The sequence below is a fragment of the Oncorhynchus mykiss genome, chromosome 29 (assembly GCF_057628025.1).
Source record: "Oncorhynchus mykiss isolate SJ-2025 chromosome 29, ASM5762802v1, whole genome shotgun sequence".
NCBI classification, from domain to species: Eukaryota; Metazoa; Chordata; class Actinopteri; order Salmoniformes; family Salmonidae; genus Oncorhynchus; species Oncorhynchus mykiss.
Window position 1 is genome coordinate 10,491,328 of NC_143050.1, and position 22,825 is coordinate 10,514,152.

Sequence of the window (22,825 nt, forward strand, 5' to 3'; positions counted from 1 at the left end):
TTCTTTGTTTTTAATGATTCAGCTTTTGGGCCAATACAGGGATTTAAAAAATAAAATAAAACAATATCTCTCTCAGAAATGGCAGGACATCATAAAAGAGGTGAAGTTTCTCCAGAGGATTCAACATCCCAACAGCATAGAGTACAAGGGCTGCTACCTACGAGAACACACAGCATGGGTAAGACACACACACACACACACACACACACACAGTGGAGTATGGAGGGCTACTACCTATGAAACCCAGAAAAACACACCCTCACACACATTTTGAGGTTAAAACTCCCAGTGAGATGTTTCAGTAACCTTACCTTCAGGTGTATATCCATGGACCTGTTCTCTTCCTGGATGTGTTCTATGTGTTTAGCTGGTGATGGAGTACTGTCTGGGCTCCGCTTCTGATGTTCTAGAAGGTAAAACATTCTAGAAACATTAACCTTCCTTTTTGTGTTGTACTACATCGTGGTCAATTTAGACTGTGTTTGACACAATGTGTCTTTTTACACATTTTTAGCAAATGTTTTCTAAAATATCCTCTCTCACTCATCCTGTAGTTCATAAAAATCCCCTTCAGGAAATGGAGATCGCTGCCATTACCCACGGAGCTTTGCAGGGGTTGGCCTACCTTCACTCCCACAACATGATTCACAGGTGAGACAGAGGAGTATTCAGGAACAAGATTACACCTACTGACCCAGTGGTACTTGTCCATAGTGAGGTTACACCTACTGACCCAGTGGTACTTGTCCATAATGAGATTACACCTACTGACCCAGTGGTACTTGTCCATAATGAGATTACACCTACTGACCCAGTGGTACGTGTCCATAATGAGATTACACCTACTGACCCAGTGGTACGTGTCCATAATGAGATTACACCTACTGACCCAGTGGTACGTGTCCATAATGAGATTACACCTACTGACCCAGTGGTACTTGTCCATAATGAGATTACACCTACTGACCCAGTGGTACTTGTCCATAATGAGATTACACCTACTGACCCAGTGGTACGTGTCCATAGTGAGGTTACACCTACTGACCCAGTGGTACGTGTCCATAGTGAGATTACACCTACTGACCCAGTGGTACGTGTCCATAATGAGATTACACCTACTGACCCAGTGGTACTTGTCCATAACGAGATTACACCTACTGACCCAGTGGTACTTGTCCATAATGAGATTAGCACGTGGTCCAAAGTACTGTTTTGAAAATCTCGTTCTCTCTCACTCCATCCCTCTCCCTCTCCAGAGACATCAAGGCTGGTAACATCCTCCTGACGGAGCCAGGACAGGTCAAGCTAGCTGACTTTGGCTCCGCCTCCATTGCCTCGCCAGCCAACTCTTTTGTGGGGACTCCATATTGGTGAGGGACAGCAGAGCCCAACAGTCAGCGGGGTCTACAAGGGGGTGAAGCGTTGACCGTGTGATGACAAGTTTTTATTTCTTGACATGCCTTCTATAGGCTCTACCTGGCATGCCTTCTATAGGGTCTACCTGACATGCCTTCTATAGGGTCTACCTGGCATGCCTTCTATAGGCTCTACCCGGCATGCCTTCTATAGAGTCTACCTGGCATGCCTTCTATAGGGTCTACCTGGCATGCCTTCTATAGGGTCTACCTGGCATGCCTTCTATAGAGTCTACCTGACATGCCTTCTATAGGGTCTACCTGACATGCCTTCTATAGGCTCTACCTGGCATGCCTTCTATAGGCTCTACCTGGCATGCCTTCTATAGGGTCTACCTGACATGCCTTCTATAGGGTCTACCTGACATGCCTTCTATAGAGTCTACCTGGCATGCCTTCTATAGGCTCTACCTGGCATGCCTTCTATAGGGTCTACCTGACATGCCTTCTATAGGCTCTACCTGGCATGCCTTCTATAGGGTCTACCTGACATGCCTTCTATAGGGTCTACCTGGCATGCCTTCTATAGGGTCTACCTGGCATGCCTTCTATAGGGTCTACCTGACATGCCTTCTATAGGGTCTACCTGACATGCCTTCTATAGGGTCTACCTGACATGCCTTCTATAGGGTCTACCTGGCATGCCTTCTATAGGGTCTACCTGGCATGCCTTCTATAGGGTCTACCTGACATGCCTTCTATAGGGTCTACCTGACATGCCTTCTATAGGCTCTACCTGGCATGCCTTCTATAGGGTCTACCTGACATGCCTTCTATAGGGTCTACCTGACATGCCTTCTATAGGGTCTACCTGACATGCCTTCTATAGGGTCTACCTGACATGCCTTCTATAGGGTCTACCTGACATGCCTTCTATAGGGTCTACCTGACATGCCTTCTATAGGGTCTACCTGACATGCCTTCTATAGGCTCTACCTGGCATGCCTTCTATAGGGTCTACCTGACATGCCTTCTATAGGGTCTACCTGGCATGCCTTCTATAGGGTCTACCTGGCATGCCTTCTATAGGGTCTACCTGACATGCCTTCTATAGGCTCTACCTGGCATGCCTTCTATAGGGTCTACCTGACATGCCTTCTATAGGGTCTACCTGACATGCCTTCTATAGGGTCTACCTGGCATGCCTTCTATAGGGTCTACCTGGCATGCCTTCTATAGGGTCTACCTGACATGCCTTCTATAGGCTCTACCTGGCATGCCTTCTATAGGGTCTACCTGACATGCCTTCTATAGGGTCTACCTGGCATGCCTTCTATAGGGTCTACCTGACATGCCTTCTTTAGGCTCTACCTGACATGCCTTCTTTAGGCTCTACCTGACATGCCTTCTATAGGCTCTACCTGGCATGCCTTCTATAGGCTCTACCTGGCATGCCTTCTATAGGCTCTACCTGGCATGCCTTCTATAGGCTCTACCCGGCACGCCTTCTATAGGCTCTACCCGGCACGCCTTCTATAGGCTCTACCCGGCACGCTTTCTATAGGCTCTACCCGACATGCCTTCTATAGGCTCTACCCGGCATGCCTTCTATAGGCTCTACCCGGCATGCCTTCTATAGGCTCTACCTGTACCATTATGCACCATCTCTGTTGGCAAAATGTTCAATGATTGTAATTGAGCTCTCTATCTCTCTCTCTCCTCTTCACCACCTCCTTGCTCTTCCCCCTCCCCCTCTCTGTCCAGGATGGCCCCAGAAGTGATCTTGGCCATGGACGAGGGCCAGTATGACGGGAAGGTGGACGTCTGGTCCCTGGGGATCACCTGTGTAGAACTAGGTAGGTAGATGTGTGTGGGTGGTTTTCGATTGTTTATATGTGCAACATACCGTGTGTGTAAACACATGTCTGTGTATGTGACTAATGTTGGTGTAAACACATGTCTGTGTATGTGACTAATGTTGGTGTAACTCTTGTGTCTGGTGTACAGCGGAGAGAAAGCCTCCTCTGTTCAATATGAACGCTATGAGTGCCTTATACCACATAGCGCAGAATGAGAGCCCTACGCTGCAGTCCAGCGACTGGTGAGTGTGTTATACACAGACTATCTCACACACAGACACACACACCAGAGTTTCCGTTAGCTGTAAAAAAAAAAAAAACAACGTTCAGTGCAGAGAAATTGAATTTGTACTGGCCAATAGTGTGGGCGCGAAAAAGGAATCCCATTGCGGAATAATTATTTTTAGCCTATTCCTTGTTGGAATACCAGTTGATGTAAATACATTTGACCGGTCATACTTAACAGTTTATGGGTTCATTTGCATAATTTAGTGGAATTAAATTGGCGTGTGTGTGTATTCGTTCTATCTTATCACATGTGGAAAATCTGTCAGACTGTGCTTTTATAAGGCCAGTCCTGTTGAGAGAAAAAAAACGATTAAAAATAGCCACTATTTTTATTTCTAAACTGGTAATTGAAACGCGCTTCCCATTCGCCATTCAAATGCATAATGGCTTCATCAGCACGTCACACGTCACTTTGCAGTGAGGTGGAGGCGGGGTGCATTTTAAAAACATATACTTGAAAGCTGAACATTTTACAACATATTATTAAAAAAAAAACAAATTGTTCACCTTTATTTAACTAGGTAGGATGGTTGAAAACAAGTTCTTATTTACAACTGCGACCTGGCCAAGATAAAGCAAAGTAGTGCGACACATACGACAACACAGAGTTACACATGGAATAAACAAACATACAGTCAATAATACAGTAGAAATTCTATATACAGTGTGTGCAAATGAGGTAGGATAAAGGGGGTGAGGCAATAAACTAAATTATTACAGTATGGCAAATTAAACACTGGAGTGATAGATGTGCAGAAGATGAGTGTGCAAGTAGTGGTACTGGGGTGCAAAGGAGCAAAATAAATAACAAAATGGGGATGAGGTAGTTGGGCTATTTACAGCTATGTACAGGTGCAGTGATCTGTGAGCTGCTCTGACAGCTGGTGCTTAAAGCTAGTGAGGAAGATATGAGTCTCCAGCTTCAGTGATTTTTGCAGTTCGTTCCAGTCATTGGCAGCGGAGAACTGTAAGGCGGCCGAAGGAGGAATTGGCTTTGGGGGTGACCAGTGAAATATACCTGCTGGAGCGCGTGCTGCTATGGTGACCAGTGAAATATACCTGCTGGAGCGTGTGCTGCTATGGTGACCAGTGAAATATACCTGCTGGAGCACGTGCTGCTATGGTGACCAGTGAAATATACCTGCTGGAGCGTGTGCTGCTATGGTGACCAGTGAAATATACCTGCTGGAGCACGTGCTGCTATGGTGACCAGTGAAATATACCTGCTGGAGCACGTGCTGCTATGGTGACCAGTGAAATATACCTGCTGGAGCGTGTGCTGCTATGGTGACCAGTGAAATATACCTGCTGGAGCATGTGCTGCTATGGTGACCAGTGAAATATACCTGCTGGAGCGTGTGCTGCTATGGTGACCAGTGAAATATACCTGCTGGAGCGTGTGCTGCTATGGTGACCAGTGAAATATACCTGCTGGAGCGTGTGCTGCTATGGTGACCAGTGACCAGTAAAATATACCTGCTGGAGCGCGTGCTGCTGTGGTGACCAGTGAAATATACCTGCTGGAGCGCGTGCTGCTATGGTGACCAGTAAAATATACCTGCTGGAGCGTGTGCTGCTATGGTGACCAGTGAAATATACCTGCTGGAGCGTGTGCTGCTATGGTGACCAGTGAAATATACCTGCTGGAGCGTGTGCTGCTGTGGTGACCAGTGAAATATACCTGCTGGAGCGCGTGCTGCTGTGGTGACCAGTGAAATATACCTGCTGGAGCGCGTGCTGCTATGGTGACCAGTGAAATATACCTGCTGGAGCGTGTGCTGCTATGGTGACCAGTGAAATATACCTGCTGGAGCACGTGCTGCTATGGTGACCAGTGAAATATACCTGCTGGAGCGTGTGCTGCTATGGTGACCAGTGAAATATACCTGCTGGAGCGTGTGCTGCTATGGTGACCAGTGAAATATACCTGCTGGAGCGTGTGCTGCTATGGTGACCAGTAAAATATACCTGCTGGAGCGCGTGCTGCTATGGTGACCAGTGAAATATACCTGCTGGAGCGTGTGCTGCTATGGTGACCAGTAAAATATACCTGCTGGAGCGTGTGCTGCTATGGTGACCAGTGAAATATACCTGCTGGAGCGCGTGCTGCTGTGGTGACCAGTAAAATATACCTGCTGGAGCGTGTGCTGCTGTGGTGACCAGTGAAATATACCTGCTGGAGCGTGTGCTGCTATGGTGACCAGTGAAATATACCTGCTGGAGCGTGTGCTGCTATGGTGACCAGTGAAATATACCTGCTGGAGCGTGTGCTGCTATGGTGACCAGTGAAATATACCTGCTGGAGCGTGTGCTGCTGTGGTGACCAGTGAAATATACCTGCTGGAGCGCGTGCTGCTGTGGTGACCAGTGAAATATACCTGCTGGAGCGCGTGCTGCTATGGTGACCAGTGAAATATACCTGCTGGAGCGTGTGCTGCTATGGTGACCAGTGAAATATACCTGCTGGAGCACGTGCTGCTATGGTGACCAGTGAAATATACCTGCTGGAGCGTGTGCTGCTATGGTGACCAGTGAAATATACCTGCTGGAGCGTGTGCTGCTATGGTGACCAGTGAAATATACCTGCTGGAGCGTGTGCTGCTATGGTGACCAGTAAAATATACCTGCTGGAGCGCGTGCTGCTATGGTGACCAGTGAAATATACCTGCTGGAGCGTGTGCTGCTATGGTGACCAGTAAAATATACCTGCTGGAGCGTGTGCTGCTATGGTGACCAGTGACCAGTAAAATATACCTGCTGGAGCGCGTGCTGCTATGGTGACCAGTGACCAGTAAAATATACCTGCTGGAGCGCGTGCTGCTATGGTGACCAGTGACCAGTAAAATATACAGTGCCTTGCGAAAGTATTCGGCCCCCTTGAACTTTGCGACCTTTTGCCACATTTCAGGCTTCAAACATAAAGATATAAAACTGTATTTTTTTGTGAAGAATCAACAACAAGCGGGACACAATCATGAAGTGGAACGACATTTATTGGATATTTCAAACTTTTTTAACAAATCAAAAACTGAAAAATTGGGCGTGCAAAATTATTCAGTCCCCTTAAGTTAATACTTTGTAGCGCCACCTTTTGCTGCGATTACAGCTGTAAGTCGCTTGGGGTATGTCTCTATCAGTTTTGCACATCGAGAGACTGACATTTTTTCCCATTCCTCCTTGCAAAACAGCTCGAGCTCAGTGAGGTTGGATGGAGAGCATTTGTGAACAGCAGTTTTTAGTTCTTTCCACAGATTCTCGATTGGATTCAGGTCTGGACTTTGACTTGGCCATTCTAACACCTGGATATGTTTATTTTTTAAACATTCCATTGTAGATTTTGCTTTATGTTTTGGATCATTGTCTTGTTGGAAGACAAATCTCCGTCCCAGTCTCAGGTCTTTTGCAGACTCCATCAGGTTTTCTTCCAGAATGGTCCTGTATTTGGCTCCATCCATCTTCCCATCAATTTTAACCATCTTCCCTGTCCCTGCTGAAGAAAAGCAGGCCCAAACCATGATGCTGCCACCACCATGTTTGACAGTGGGGATGGTGTGTTCAGCTGTGTTGCTTTTACGCCAAACATAACGTTTTGCATTGTTGCCAAAAAGTTCAATTCTGGTTTCATCTGACCTCAGCACCTTCTTCCACATGTTTGGTGTGTCTCCCAGGTGGCTTGTGGCAAACTTTAAACAACACTTTTTATGGATATCTTTAAGAAATGGCTTTCTTCTTGCCACTCTTCCATAAAGGCCAGATTTGTGCACTATACGACTGATTGTTGTCCTATGGACAGAGTCTCCCACCTCAGCTGTAGATCTCTGCAGTTCATCCAGAGTGATCATGGGTCTCTTGGCTGCATCTCTGAACAGTCTTCTCCTTGTATGAGCTGAAAGTTTAGAGGGACGGCCAGGTCTTGGTAGATTTGCAGTGGTCTGATACTCCTTCCATTTCAATATTATCGCTTGCACAGTGCTCCTTGGGATGTTTAAAGCTTGGGAAATCTTGTTGTATCCAAACCCGGCTTTAAACTTCTTCACAACAGTATCTCGGACCTGCCTGGTGTGTTCCTTGTTCTTCATGATGCTCTCTGCGCTTTTAACGGACCTCCTGAGACTATCACAGTGCAGGTGCATTTATACGGAGACTTGATTACACACAGGTGGATTGTATTTATCCTCATTAGTCATTTAGGTCAACATTGGATCATTCAGAGATCCTCACTGAACTTCTGGAGAGAGTTTGCTGCACTGAAAGTAAAGGGGCTGAATAATTTTGCATGCCCAATTTTTCAGTTTTTGATTTGTTAAAAAAGTTTGAAATATCCAATAAATGTCGTTCCACTTCATGATTGTGTCCCACTTGTTGTTGATTCTTCACAAAAAAATACAGTTTTATATCTTTATGTTTGAAGCCTGAAATGTGGCAAAAGGTCGCAAAGTTCAAGGGGGCCGAATACTTTTGCAAGGCACTGTACCTGCTGGAGCGTGTGCTGCTATGGTGACCAGTGACCAGTAAAATATACCTGCTGGAGCGTGTGCTGCTATGGTGACCAGTGAAATATACCTGCTGGAGCGCTTGCTGCTATGGTGACCAGTGAAATATACCTGCTGGAGCGTGTGCTGCTATGGTGACCAGTGAAATATACCTGCTGGAGCGTGTGCTGCTATGGTGACCAGTAAAATATACCTGCTGGAGCGTGTGCTGCTATGGTGACCAGTGAAATATACCTGCTGGAGCGTGTGCTGCTATGGTGACCAGTGAAATATACCTGCTGGAGCATGTGCTGCTATGGTGACCAGTGAAATATACCTGCTGGAGCGTTTGCTGCTATGGTGACCAGTGACGAGTAAAATATACCTGCTGGAGCGTGTGCTGCTATGGTGACCAGTAAAATATACCTGCTGGAGCGTGTGCTGCTATGGTGACCAGTGAGCTAAGTGGTTTTGGCGACGGATATTAAGCGAGGGCCAGCCAACGAGAGCATACAGGTCGCATTGGTGGGTAGTATATGGGGCTTTGGTGACAAAACGGATGGCACTGTGATAGACTGCATCCAATTTGCTGAGTAGAGTGTTGGGGGCTATTTTGTAAATGACATCTAACGATCCTTGACTTCGGCGGACAGTCAGTTTTACTATGGTATGTTTGGCAGCATGAGTGAAGGATGCTTTGTTGCGAAATAGGAAGCTGATTCTAGATTTAATTTTGGATTGGAGATGCTTAATGTGAGTCTGGAAGGAGAGTTTACAGTCTAACCAGACACCTAGGTATTGCAGTTGTCCACATATTCTAGGTCAGAACCGTCCAGAGTAGTGATGCTGGACTGGTGGGTAGGTGAGGGCAGTGATCGGTTGAAGAGCATGCATTTAGTTTTGCTTGCGTTTAAGAGCAGTCGGAGGCCACGGAAGGAGAGTTGCATGGCATTGAAGCTTGTCTGGAGGTTAGTTAAGACCGTGTCCAAAGAAGGGCCAGAAGTATACAGAATGGTATCGTCTGCATAGAGGTGGATCACAGAATCACCAGCAGCAAGAGCGACATCATTGATGTATACAGAGAAAAGTGTCGGCCTGAGGATTGAATCCTGTGGCACCACCATAGAGACTGCCAGAGGTCCGGATAACAGGTCCTCTGATTTGACACACTGAACTCTGTCAGAGAAGTAGTTGGTGAACCAGGCTAGGCAGTCATTTGATAAACCAAGGCTGTTGAGTCTCCCGATAAGAATAAGGTGATTGACAGAGTCGAAAGCCTTGGCCAGGTTGATGAATACAGCTGCACAGTATTGTCTCTTATCAATGGCTGTTATGATATCGTTTAGGACCTTGAGTGTGGCTGAGGTGCACCTGTGACCTGCTCAGAAACCAGATTGCATAGCGGGGAAGGTACGGTGGGATTCGAAATGGTCAGTGATCTGTTTAACCTCTTGGCGCACCAATCCCGTCAGCGGGATCATTTTTGTCAACATCCGCTGAATTGCAGAGTGCCAAATTCAAATTAAATTACTAAAAATAGTTAATTTTCATGAAATCACAAGTGCAATATAGCAAAACACAGCTTAGTTTGTTGTTAATCCACCTGGCATGTCAGATTTATAAAAAAAAAAGCTTTACAGCTAAAGCAAACCAAGCGTTTATGTAAGGACATCTCTCTCAGCAGACAACATTACAACCAGCTAGCAGCAAAGTAGATTGGTCACGGAAGTCAGAAAAGCAATAAAATGAATCGCTTACCTTTGATGATCTTCAGATGTTTGCACTCACGAGACTGCCAGTTACACAATACATGTTCAATAAAGATTATTTTTATATCCAAAATACCTCCATTTGGTTGGCGCGTTTAGTTGAGTAATCCACAGACTCGAGCGGTCACGACGGGGCAGATGAAAATTCCAAATAGTATCCGTAAAATTCGTAGAAACATGTCAAATGTTTTTTATAATCAATCCTCAGGTTGTTTTTACAATAAATTATCGATAATATTTCAACTGGACCGTAGCTTTTTCAATAGGAGAGAGAGCGAGAAAATGTCTGCTCCAAGCTGCTGCGCATGCAAAACTCTGCTGGCACCCAGCCATCCACTGACGCGATGTGATTGTTCCCTCTCATTTTTCAGAATAAAAGGCTGAAACTATGTCTAATGACTGTTCACATCATGTGGAAGCCATAGGGAAAGGAATCTGGTTGATATCCCTTTAAATGGAGGGAAGGCATGCAATGGAACAAGGAGCTTTCAAAATAAGAGGCACTTCCTAGTTGGATTATCCTCAGGTTTTCGCCTGCAGTATCAGTTATGTTATACTCACATACCATATTTTTACAGTTTTGGAAACTTTAGAGTTTTCTATCCTAATCTGACAATTATATGCAATTTAATTTGGGTACGTTTTTCATCCAAACATCAAAATACTGTCCCCTACACTCAACAGGTTAACTTCGCTTTCGAAGACTTTAGAAAGGCAGGGTAGGATAGATATAGGTCTCTAGCAGTTTGGGTCTACAGTGTCTCCCCCTTTGAAGAGGGGATGACCATGGCAGCTTTCCAATCTTTGGGGATCTCAGACAATACGAAAGAGAGGTTGAGCAAGCTAGTAATAGGGGTTGTAACAATTTTTGCGGATAAATTTAGGAAGAGAGGGTCCAGATTGTCTAGCTCGGCTGATTTGTAGGGTCCAGATTTTGCAGCTCTTTTCGAACATCAGCTATTTGGGTGAAGGAGAAATGGGGGAGGCTTGTGCAAGTTGCGGTGAGGGGTGCAGGGCTGTTGACCGGGGTCGGGTAGCTAGGTGGAAAGCATGGCCATCCGTAGAAAAATGCTTATTGAAATTCTCAATTTGCGCGGATTTATCGGTGGTGAGTGTTTCCTAGCCTTAGTGCAGTGGGCAGCTGGAAGGAGGTGCGCTTATTCTCCATGGACTTTACAGTGTCCCAGAACGTTTTGGAGTTTGTGTTACAGGATGCAAATTTCTGTTTGAAAACGCTAGCCTTTGCTTTCCTAACTGCCTGTGTATATTGGTTCCTAACTTCCCTGAATAGTTGCTTATAGCGGGGGCTATTTGATGCTAATGCAGTACGCCTCAGGATGTTTTTGTGCTGGTCAAGGGCAGTCAGGTCTGGAGTGAAACAAGGGCTTTATCTGTTCCTGGTTTTACATTTTTTGAATGGTGCATGCTTATGTTAGACGGTGAGGAAAGCACTTTTTTAAAGAACAACCAGGTGTCCTCTACTGACGGAATGAGGTCAATATCCTTCCAGGATACCCGGGCCAGGTCGATTAGAAAGGCCTTCTCGCTGAAGTGTTTTAGGGAGCGTTTGACTGTGATGAGGGGTGGTTGCTTGACCACAGACCCATTACGGACGCAGGCAATGAGGCAGTGATTGCTGAGATCCTGGTTGAAAACGGCAGAGGTGTATTTGGAGGGCAGGTTGGTTAGGATGATATCTATGAGGGTGCCCGTGTTTACAGATTTGGGGTTGTACCTGATGGGTTCCTTGATAATTTGTGTGATATTGAGAGCATCAAGCTTAGATTGTAGGATGGCCAGGGTGTTAAGCATGTCCCAGTTTAGGTCACCTAACAGCACGAGCTCTGAAGATAGATGGTGGGCAATCAATTAACATATTGTGCACACCTGGGGGCAGAGGGTGGTCTATAGCAAGCGGCAACGTTAAGAGACTTGTTTCTGGAAAGGTACATTTTTAGAAGTAGAAGCTCAAATTGTTTGGGCTCAGACCTGGATAGTAAGACAGAACTCTGCAGGCTATCCCTGCAGTAGATTGCAACTCCGCCCCCTTTGGCATCTTGTCGGAAAATGTTACAGTTAGGGATGGAAATTTCAGGGTTTTTGGTGGGCTTCTTAAGCCAGGATTCAGACATGACATCCAGGTTGGCAGAGTGTGCTAGGGCAGTGAATAAAGGCTTTTACGGTTACAGAAGTCAACAAATGATAGCGCCTGGGAAATGGGAGTGGAGCTAGGAACTGCAGGGTCTGGATTAACCTCCACATCACCAGAGGAACAGAGGAGGAGTAGGATAATGGTCGGCTAAAGGCTAACAGAACTGGTCGTCTAGTACGTTCAGAACAGAGTTAAAGGAGCAGGTTTCTGGGCACGGTAGAATAAATTCAAGGCATAATGTACAGACAAAGGTATGGTAGGATGTGAATACAGTGGGGGTAATCCTGTGCATAGGGTGACAATGAAAGCAATTTATTGTCTCGAATATCATTTAAACCAGGTGATGTCACCCCATGTGTGGGAGGTGGAACTAAAGTGTTAACTAAAGCGTATTGAGCAGGGCTAGAGGTTCTACAGTGAAATAAGGCAACAATTGCTAACCAAAACAGCAATGGACAAGGCATATTGATGTTAGGGAGAGGCATGCATAGCCGAGTGATCATAGAAGTCCAGTGAGTGGCTTCAAGCAGCTAGCGGGCCGGGGCTAGCAAGCTAGCGGAAGGGTCTTTGAGGGAAGTTGCGACTGAAGAAAGTCTGTTTTGGCACCCTCGTGCAGTTACGTCGGCAGACGGATCAGCGGGGCTCCGTGTGGTAAACCAGGCCAATTGGCAAAATAGCTATAGTGGCCAAAGAATTTGTCCAATGGGCCTCTTAAGCTAACAGTCCAATGTGCTCTAGACAGCTAGCAGGCCATGGCTAGCGGTATGGCATTCAGGGGATGTCGCAATGGAGGAGCCAGTTGAAAAATTCCCCTCGGGCAGAATTACGTCGGTAGTCCGGTCCAATTGGCAAAATAGGTATTGTATCCCAAGGAGTGGCTGATGGGCCTCTACAGGTAGCCGGGAGGTGGTCCTAGCAGATCGGCCTAGCAATGGCTAATTGACTACTAGCTAGTAGCCAGTTAGCTGGCTAGCTTTTGATGGTTGTTCCAGTTTATAAGTATACAAAATAGCAGATCTGTACCACATTGGGAGAGGCGGGTTGCCACGGGACAGGACGGGGCATGTTTTATGAGGCATGTTTTACCTTGCTTCAAAGTAGCCTAAAGGCAAAATCATTGGAGGCAATCATCTGATTGACTTGTCTGAAGACAGGCCATTGAAACCAGTAAGCTATATCTCTCGTGTTCTATTGGTTTGTAACTTTCTTTCATTGTCCAGTAGCCATATTCACATTCCCGCGTAGCATAACGTCTTGGCGCATTGCTGCCCTAATAATGTGAAGAAATAACAGTTTTATCAACATTTTAAGCTAAACGGTCTAATATGTTGCATGAGCCTCATTGCTTTTGAATGTTTTTTTAAATGTAGCCTAGACCTACTGGTTGTATGAATTTGGGATCTATTGTCCCACAACTGTCCCAGAGTCTGTTTCGGCTATTTCTTTCTCGACAAGCTGACCAATAGAATAGGTACACTGTTCTACTGTGGGGGATAGTAGATTGACATTGGCAGCGCGTCCATAAGGCTTAGGGAAGCTTTCGCTAAGTGAATTGAATTAAATTGCCAAAATGATATAGCCTACTGTCTATACAGAAATAAATTAAATCATTCAGAATAGGCTACTAAAGCATGATTTGGCCAAAGAGGATAATTTAGCTTCCCCTAGCTGTAAAAAAATGATAAGTTGTGGATCGTTTTAAATCGCATTGCCTACGGTCGGGAAAGAAAAGCAGCGCGTGCTGCAAATACCAAATAGATGAGTTGAGTTGTGACTGTCAGTGAAAAGTAGAGGGGCCCTGCCAGGCATATCGCTATATTTCTAAATGAAATCGTGAGAAAACATAGTTTGGAAAACAAATGACTGTTGTAAAGCAAATAAAAGACTCTAACCTGTCTTTATATTTATCCAAATTCTAAACTTAATTGAGCGAACAACAGTAGTCCTATATGCTAGCTTATTGGCACCAGCAGAGAGCATCGGCCGTATCCCCAGTGAGTGGGCACTGAGCATGTTCACTCTTTATCATCGTTGCCACTTATGTTTGTTTCTGGACAATACTTTCCTCCGCCAGTTTAGATGGATGTCATTTTCTATGTGTCTCCCCTTCTCTGAGGCCTATTTATATGGACAGCGTTGATGTTATTGATCTGTCATTGTCAGAAGAGTAGGCTACCCTGTCATTTGTCATATTAAGAAAAGATTCAGCTGATGTCTCCAGTCATACAACGTGTAGTAGAATTGTATGAAATGTGTTTTCCCATGCAAAGAAAGAAGAAGCATGTCTGATATGGCCTATAGCCCAGGCCTCTACTCTATACGCCACTCAGCCACGCATTGAACGGTCTTTTTTGAGAACAGTGATTCAGTTGTATTATAAACCTAAATCATGACTAGCCAATCTACTCATCACATTCTGAATAGTAGGCTGTCTTACATCAGTCTCTGCAAATGTGATGATGCATGGAATGCTTTATTTTAAAGGTGCATTCACGGTGAACATTTGCTTCCCCCAGACTTAACTCACACGAGCCGGCTCGTATGCCTTGGCTCGTATGCCTCGTATGCCTTGGCTCGTATGCCTTGGCTCGTATGCCTTGGCTCGTATGCCTTGGCTCGTATGCCTTGGCTCGTATGCCTTGGCTCGTGATTTAGCTGTTCGTTACTCATCTTGTTTAAGGAAAAGTAAAGGTGGACTGTTCTTCTAAGGTCTTCAATGTGAGCGGTAAAGAAGGACACGTCGTTGCATCCTCCACGTTCTGTTCGGATGAATTACCATGATCAAGATGTGATTTCTGTCATTCTGAGCACCGTGGGTGGACTCCCTAATCAGGGTACGCACCCAATACATACGGGGTCCGGTACATTTCTTAAATGTCCAGTGCCACATTTTCATAACGGAAAACCCTGAGAGAGACACACACACACACACACAACTCCAGGTAATTTCATAAGGATATAGCATTTTATTGTAGTGCTATAGCTATTACGCATTAGGGCTATCATAGGTGATGGATTTTACTGTTACTTCAATGTAATTGTGACAATGTTTTTTTCTTCTTCACTTGCTCTTTATCCCTCCATCCTTCCCTCCTTCCCTCCCTCTCTCTATGCAGGACGGATTACTTTAGAAACTTTGTTGATTCCTGCCTTCAGAAAATCCCCCAGGATAGACCCAAGTCTGACCATCTACTAAACGTGAGAACACTTAAAAAAATAAAAATAAAATTGACATGAAGGTTTTTTCGCATATAGTCAGTCCTCTTTTAAAATAACCGATCTCAGTCCTCTTTAAAGTGAACTCGGGGGTTTAAAAAAAAAAAAAGCAAAAGAACTGTTCTCTTTATATTCACAAAATAGTTTACAGAGTACTTGTTGCATTCACATCACTATGTTTAAAAACGAACCAAGATATTCACTCAATGCACTTTGGGGTTTTTACAAAGTGCAGGATGAGCCATTCCATCAGAATCTGTTCTCGGACAGATATATATATATATATATATATATATATATATATATATATATATATATATATATATATATATATATATATATATATATAACCTTTATTTAACTAGGCAAGTCAGTTCAGAACAAATTCTTATTTATAATGACGGCCTACACCGGCCAAACCCAGACAACGCTGGGCTAATTGTGCTCCGCCCTATGGGACTCCCAATCACGACTGGTTGTGATACAGCCAACTTACATTTTGGAATCTTATAGATTGCAATTGGTTAAAATATGAGACAAAAGTCTTCTGAGTGGTGCAGTGGTGAAAGGCACTGCATCACAGTACTGGCTGTGCCACTAAAGATTCTGGGTTCAATTCCAGGCTCTGTCGCAGCCAGAAGCGACCGGGAGACCCATTGGTTGGTGCACAATTGGTCCAGCATCGTGTCCTTGTCCCATCGCGCACTAGCAAATCCTGTGGTGGGCCGAGCGCAGTGCACGCTGACACGGTCGCCAGGTGTACCGTGTTTCCTCCGACACATTGGTGCAGCTGGCTTCCTGGTTAAGTGGGCATTGTGTCAAGAAGCAGTGCGGCTTGGTTGTGTTCGTACGGGAGTTACAGCTATTAACATGTAAATATTATTGGTAACAGAATAAATAGCAGAAGAGTTAACTGCAGATTGAATAATGAATTTATACACCCAATATAGGCGACTGCCCCTTTAAGAGCGAGAATTGTTCCCAGCCTATAGATTGCGGTCTTCTCTCTATTCAAACCCCTCTATGGAATATACCACTAACTTAACACCCAGCCTATAGATCACATATTGCAAACACATAATCTGAACAAAAAAATTCCACGCATATTTTGGCATTTCTGTGCATCCTTGACAATTGCTAATCAATATCCAACGACTGCACACATTTTCTTTCTGCAAACATGCACACCATCTTCTTCTCTCCTATGGCACCAATGTGAGGGGTTATGGCAGGGGAAACGGTGTAGCAGTAGTCTAGTGTGAGGGGTTATGGCAGGGGAAACGGTGTAGCAGTAGTCTAGTGTGAGGGGTTATGGCAGGGGAAACGGTGTAGCAGTAGTCTAGTGTGAGGGGTTATGGCAGGGGAAACGGTGTAGCAGTAGTCTAGTGTGAGGGGTTATGTCAGTAGTCTAGTGGGAGAGGTTATGTCAGTAGTCTAGTGGGAGGGGTTATGTCAGTAGTCTAGTGGGAGGGGTTATGTCAGTAGTCTAGTGGGAGGGGTTATGTCAGTAGTCTAGTGGGAGGGGTTATAGCAGGGGAAACGGTGTCGCAGTAGTCTAGTGTGTCGTGCAGGAATAATGACAAGCAAACCTGGGAAGCTTTGCGTTCACATTGCCCTAAAAAAAGAGACCGCACCGCAGAATTCAAGCGTACTGAACTCCGACCACCTCTCGATCTCAGTTCGGTTCGTTTCGGGGTTCTTTTGAGAGGTCTCAGTTCCAATCGCACCGAGTTCACTAAAATTGTCTGAAAGGCACGACGTGTGAAAACACCCTAAAAATAATGCTATGTAAATGTCAACTGGTGAACTGAATAGGCTTGAATTAATAAATTAACTTTACCCCGTCCTTCCCCTCCTTCACACTTTCCCTCCCTCCCGCTCTCTCCTCCCCCTGTAGCATGCGTTTGTCCAACGAGAGCGTCCAGACTCTGTTCTGATGGATCTGATCCTGAGGACCAAAGAGGCGGTCAGGGAGCTGGACAACCTGCAGTACCGTAAGATGAAGAAGATCCTGTTCCAGGAGGCTCACAACGGACCACAGGCTGAGACACAGGATGGAGACGAGGTGTGTGTGTGGTGGTGGTGAAGGGGAAGAGGATGTGTGTGTGTGTGGGGTAGTTTGCATGTAATCTTCAGTACCAATCAGAGCAGAGGTAGCAGCCAGGGGATGAAACTGAACATACTATCTGACCACTCTCTGTTTTCCTATTTGTGAGGCTGTCTGTCTCCCTGTGTCTGTCTCCCTCCCCATCTATCTCTCTCTCTCTGTCTGTCTCTCTCTCACTGTCTGGGTGTGTAATCTCTCTCTATGTCTGGGTGTCTCTCTCTCTGTCTGGGTGTGTCTAGGAGGTGGAGCACGGTGCAGGTCGTACAGACACAGTGAACAGTGTGGGCAGTAACCAGTCCATCCCCAGTATGTCTATCAGCTCCCAGAGCAGCTCAGTCAACAGTCTGAATGAAGCGGCACAGGACGACCGCAGTGAACTGGACCTGATGGAGGGAGACCACACGGTCATGTCCAACAGCTCTGTCATACACCTCAAACTGGTGGGGCTACTACACACTGAAGTGATGATGGCCGAGAAGCCGCTGTTTTGGAGGATATATTGGCATGGGTGTTAGGCCCGAGACTAAGCGACCCCGTGCCAATATATACTCCAAACAACGGCTTCGAAGGCATTATCACTTTTATACATTGGGTTACCAACATATTCAAATGATTGACATACTTTAATTTAAAAACTTTATTTTGATATATTTATTCATACTATTTTGAAATATTTATTCATACTATTTCTTCCTTACAGTACCAGTCAAAAGTTTAGACACACCTATTCATTCAATGGTTCTTATTAATTTGTACTATTTTCTACATTGTAGAATAATAATGAAGAAATCAGAACTATGAAATAATACATATGGAATCATGTAGTAACCCAAAAAGTGTTAAATAAATAAAAATATATTTTATATTTTAGGTTCTTCAAAGTAGCCACCCTTTGCCTTGATGACAGTTTTACACGCTCTTGGCGTTCTCTCAACCAGCTTCATGAGGTTGTCGTCTGGAATGCATTTCGATTAACAGGTGTGCCTTGTTAAAAGTTCATTTGTGGAATATCTTTCCTTCTTAATGTGTTTGAGCCAATCAGTTGTGTTGTGACAAGGTAGGGCTGGTATACAGAAGATAGCCCTATTTGGTAAATGACCAAGAACATATTATGGCAAGAACAGCTCAAATAAGCAAAGAGAAACGCCAGTCCATCATTACTTTAAGACATGAAGGTCAGTCAATCTTGAAAATGTCAAGAACTTTAAAGGTTTCTTTAATTACAGTCACAAAAACCATCAAGCGCTATGATGAAACTGGCTCTCATGAGGAACGCCATAGGAAAGGAAGACTCAGAGTTACCTCTGCTGCAGAGGACAAGTTCATTAGAGTTACCAGCCTCATGAATGCTTCAGAGAATTCAAGTAACGGACACATCTCAACATAAACATTTTTGGTTCCAACCTCCGTGTCTTTGTGAGACGCAGATTAGGTGAACGGATGATCTCTGCATGTGTGGTTCCCACCGTGAAGCATGGAGGAGGAAGTGTGATGGTGTGAGGGTGCTTTGCTGATCATACCGTCTGTGATTTATTTAGAATTCAAGGCACACTTAACCAGCATGTCTACCACAGCATTCTACAGCGATACGCCATCCCATCTGGTTTGCGCTTAGTGGTACTATCATTTATTTTCCAACAAGACAATGACCCAAAACACACCTCCAGGCTATGTAATGGCTATTTGACCAAGAAGGAGAGTGATAGAATGCTGCATCAGATGACCTGGCCTCCACAATCACCCGACCTCAATCCAATTGAGATGGTTTGGGATGAGTTGGACCGCAGAGTGACGGAAAAGCAGCCAACAAGTGCTCAGCATATGTGGGAACTCCTTCAGGACTGTTTGAAAAGTGTTCCAGGTGAAGCTGGTTGAGAGGATGCCAAGAGTGTGCAAAGCTGTCATCATGGCAAAGGATGGCTACTTGATTCTAAAATATATTTTCATTTCTTTAACACATGTTTTTGGTTACTACATGATTCCGTATGTGTTATTTCATAGTTTTGATGTCTTCACTATTATTCTACAATGTAGAAAATAGTAAAAAATAAAGAAAAACCCTTGAATGAGTGGGTGTGTCTAAACTTCTGACTATTACTGTAGTCCCGACACAAATCTAGTTTTGCTACCCAAGCTGGCTGGTCGTTTGTTCTATCGGTTTGGCTGCCAGAGACGCGACCCAGTCATTCAGTCTTTTTGTTCTGTATCTATGGACGTGACCCAGTCGTTCGTTCGTAACGTTCTTATCCCTTGCTAGCTATCCAACTACAGCTTAGTCACATCAAACATTGCAGCCAGAATAACAACAGCAGTGCAGCCAGAATAATAACAGCAGTGCAGCCAGAATAATAACAGCAGTGCAGCCAGAATAATAACAGCAGTGCAGCCAGAATAATAACAGCCAGAATAACAACAGCAGTGCAGCCAGAATAACAACAGCAGCGCAGCCAGAATAACAACAGCAGCGCAGCCAGAATAACAACAGCAGCGCAGCCAGAATACCAACAGTAGCTGTATTTGCATTTGTTTAAGCTGTTGTCTAGTGACATTTATTTGGACACATCCATTACAATGTGCTAATGATGTGCGATTTCACCTGGCATAGAAAATGTGCTCTCTCTCGTCAGGACAGTGTTGTTCAGAGGAGCTAGCCAACAACACAGCTAACACAATGACTAAAAACTGAAGCTGGGAAGACTGCTAACTATCTGCATTTTGTTTAGTTTTACCTGTTTTCTGTTGACATTTCTTTGTATATGTCCATAAAAACACTGATGATTTCGTCTGGCTGAGAAAAGCTTCCTGTCTATCTCATCCCGACTACCAACACATTCATTACTATGGGACCGCTGAGGATGGAATTTTGGCAGTGAAGCCATGTTGCAAATGTCAGAAAGACAGACGGCAAGGTTTATACAAATCTCCGCTGTTGAAAACTAAATGTTAGTCTAAAAGAAATCTGAGATAATGGCCAGATGCTTCTTATAGTGGAGATCAAGTTTATAAATTGCCTGGCTGGGCTGTTGAGACAGTGGGTTAAGCAGTCCGATGGAACTGAGTAAATAGGCATTTTAATGTCATAGATTTAGCCAGTGGTAACTTGTGGAATAGAATGCGGTTTTAACCAATCGTCCAGGATTAGACCCACACGTTGTATAAACTGCTATACATACCATACATACACACCTTGATACACACACCTCTATATTTTATATATATATACACACACACACACACACACACACACACACACACACACACACACACACACACACACACACACACACACTGCATGTACACATGATGTTGATAATGATGACAATGCCTTGGCCAGGAGGAAGAGGAGGGTTACCATGGTGACCCAGAGGTGCAGGGCCATCCCACCGAGCCCCCGGCCGCTCAACCCCCAAGGAAACACTACAGAGAACGCAACAGAGAACACTTCGCTACCATACGCACTGCCTCACTGGTGAGAACACACACACACACTGCCTCACTGGTGAGAACACACACACACACTGCCTCACTGGTGAGAACACACACACACACTGCCTCACTGGTGAGAACACACACACACACTGCCTCACTGGTGAGAACACACACACACACTGCCTCACTGGTGAGAACACACACACACACACTGCCTCACTGGTGAGAACACACACACACACACACTGCCTCACTGGTGAGAACACACACACACTGCCTCACTGGTGAGAACACACACACACACTGCCTCACTGGTGAGAACACACACACACACACACTGCCTCACTGGTGAGAACACACACACACACACACTGCCTCACTGGTGAGAACACACACACACACACACTGCCTCACTGGTGAGAACACACACACACACACACTGCCTCACTGGTGAGAACACACACACACACACACACTGCCTCACTGGTGAGAACACACACACACACACACTGCCTCACTGGTGAGAACACACACACACACACACTGCCTCACTGGTGAGAACACACACACACACACACTGCCTCACTGGTGAGAACACACACACACACACACACACACTGCCTCACTGGTGAGAACACACACACACACACTGCCTCACTGGTGAGAACACACACACACACACACTGCCTCACTGGTGAGAACACACACACACACACACTGCCTCACTGGTGAGAACACACACACACACACTGCCTCACTGGTGAGAACACACACACTGCCTCACTGGTGAGAACACACACACACACACACACACTGCCTCACTGGTGAGAACACACACACACACACACACACTGCCTCACTGGTGAGAACACACACACACACACACACACTGCCTCACTGGTGAGAACACACACACACACACTGCCTCACTGGTGAGAACACACACACACACTGCCTCACTGGTGAGAACACACACACACACACACACACTGCCTCACTGGTGAGAACACACACACACACACACTGCCTCACTGGTGAGAACACACACACACACTGCCTCACTGGTGAGAACACACACACACACACACTGCCTCACTGGTGAGAACACACACACACACACACACACTGCCTCACTGGTGAGAACACACACACACACACACACACTGCCTCACTGGTGAGAACACACACACACACACACACACACTGCCTCACTGGTGAGAACACACACACACACACACACACTGCCTCACTGTTGAGAACACACACACACACACACACACTGCCTCACTGGTGAGAACACACACACACACACACACACTGCCTCACTGGTGAGAACACACACACACACACACACACTGCCTCACTGGTGAGAACACACACACACACACACACACTGCCTCACTGGTGAGAACACACACACACACACACACACTGCCTCACTGGTGAGAACACACACACACACACACACACACACTGCCTCACTGGTGAGAACACACACACACACACACACTGCCTCACTGGTGAGAACACACACACACACACACACACTGCCTCACTGGTGAGAACACACACACACACACACACTGCCTCACTGGTGAGAACACACACACACACACACACACTGCCTCACTGGTGAGAACACACACACACACACACACACTGCCTCACTGGTGAGAACACACACACACACACACACACTGCCTCACTGGTGAGAACACACACACACACACACACACTGCCTCACTGGTGAGAACACACACACACACACACACACTGCCTCACTGGTGAGAACACACACACACACACACTGCCTCACTGGTGAGAACACACACACACACACACACACTGCCTCACTGGTGAGAACACACACACACACACACACACTGCCTCACTGGTGAGAACACACACACACACACACACTGCCTCACTGGTGAGAACACACACACACACACACACACACACTGCCTCACTGGTGAGAACACACACACACACACACACACACTGCCTCACTGGTGAGAACACACACACACACACACACACTGCCTCACTGGCGAGAACACACACACACACACACACACTGCCTCACTGGCGAGAACACACACACACACACACACACTGCCTCACTGGCGAGAACACACACACACACACACACACTGCCTCACTGGCGAGAACACACAC

At 45.6% G+C, this 22,825-nt stretch overlaps 1 protein-coding gene across 4 annotated transcripts in view; it reads left to right on the plus strand.

Moving 5' to 3' along the window:
- Nucleotides 1-22,825, plus strand: part of LOC110510234 (serine/threonine-protein kinase TAO1-B) — a 49,151-nt gene that overhangs the window by 9,524 nt on the left and 16,802 nt on the right. For 3 of the 4 annotated variants that reach the window (XM_036967348.2, XM_090226482.1, XM_036967349.2), the window contains 10 exons: nucleotides 77-178; nucleotides 368-413; nucleotides 555-651; nucleotides 1,257-1,370; nucleotides 3,120-3,211; nucleotides 3,363-3,456; nucleotides 15,012-15,093; nucleotides 17,009-17,176; nucleotides 17,458-17,658; nucleotides 20,553-20,687. In XM_036967348.2, the coding sequence (XP_036823243.1) occupies nucleotides 77-178; nucleotides 368-413; nucleotides 555-651; nucleotides 1,257-1,370; nucleotides 3,120-3,211; nucleotides 3,363-3,456; nucleotides 15,012-15,093; nucleotides 17,009-17,176; nucleotides 17,458-17,658; nucleotides 20,553-20,687 (1,131 nt within the window). Of the gene's footprint in view, nucleotides 1-76; nucleotides 179-317; nucleotides 414-554; nucleotides 652-1,256; nucleotides 1,371-3,119; nucleotides 3,212-3,362; nucleotides 3,457-15,011; nucleotides 15,094-17,008; nucleotides 17,177-17,457; nucleotides 17,659-20,552; nucleotides 20,688-22,825 lie in introns of all 4 variants that reach the window. The other variant, XM_090226481.1, reaches the window with a different exon arrangement.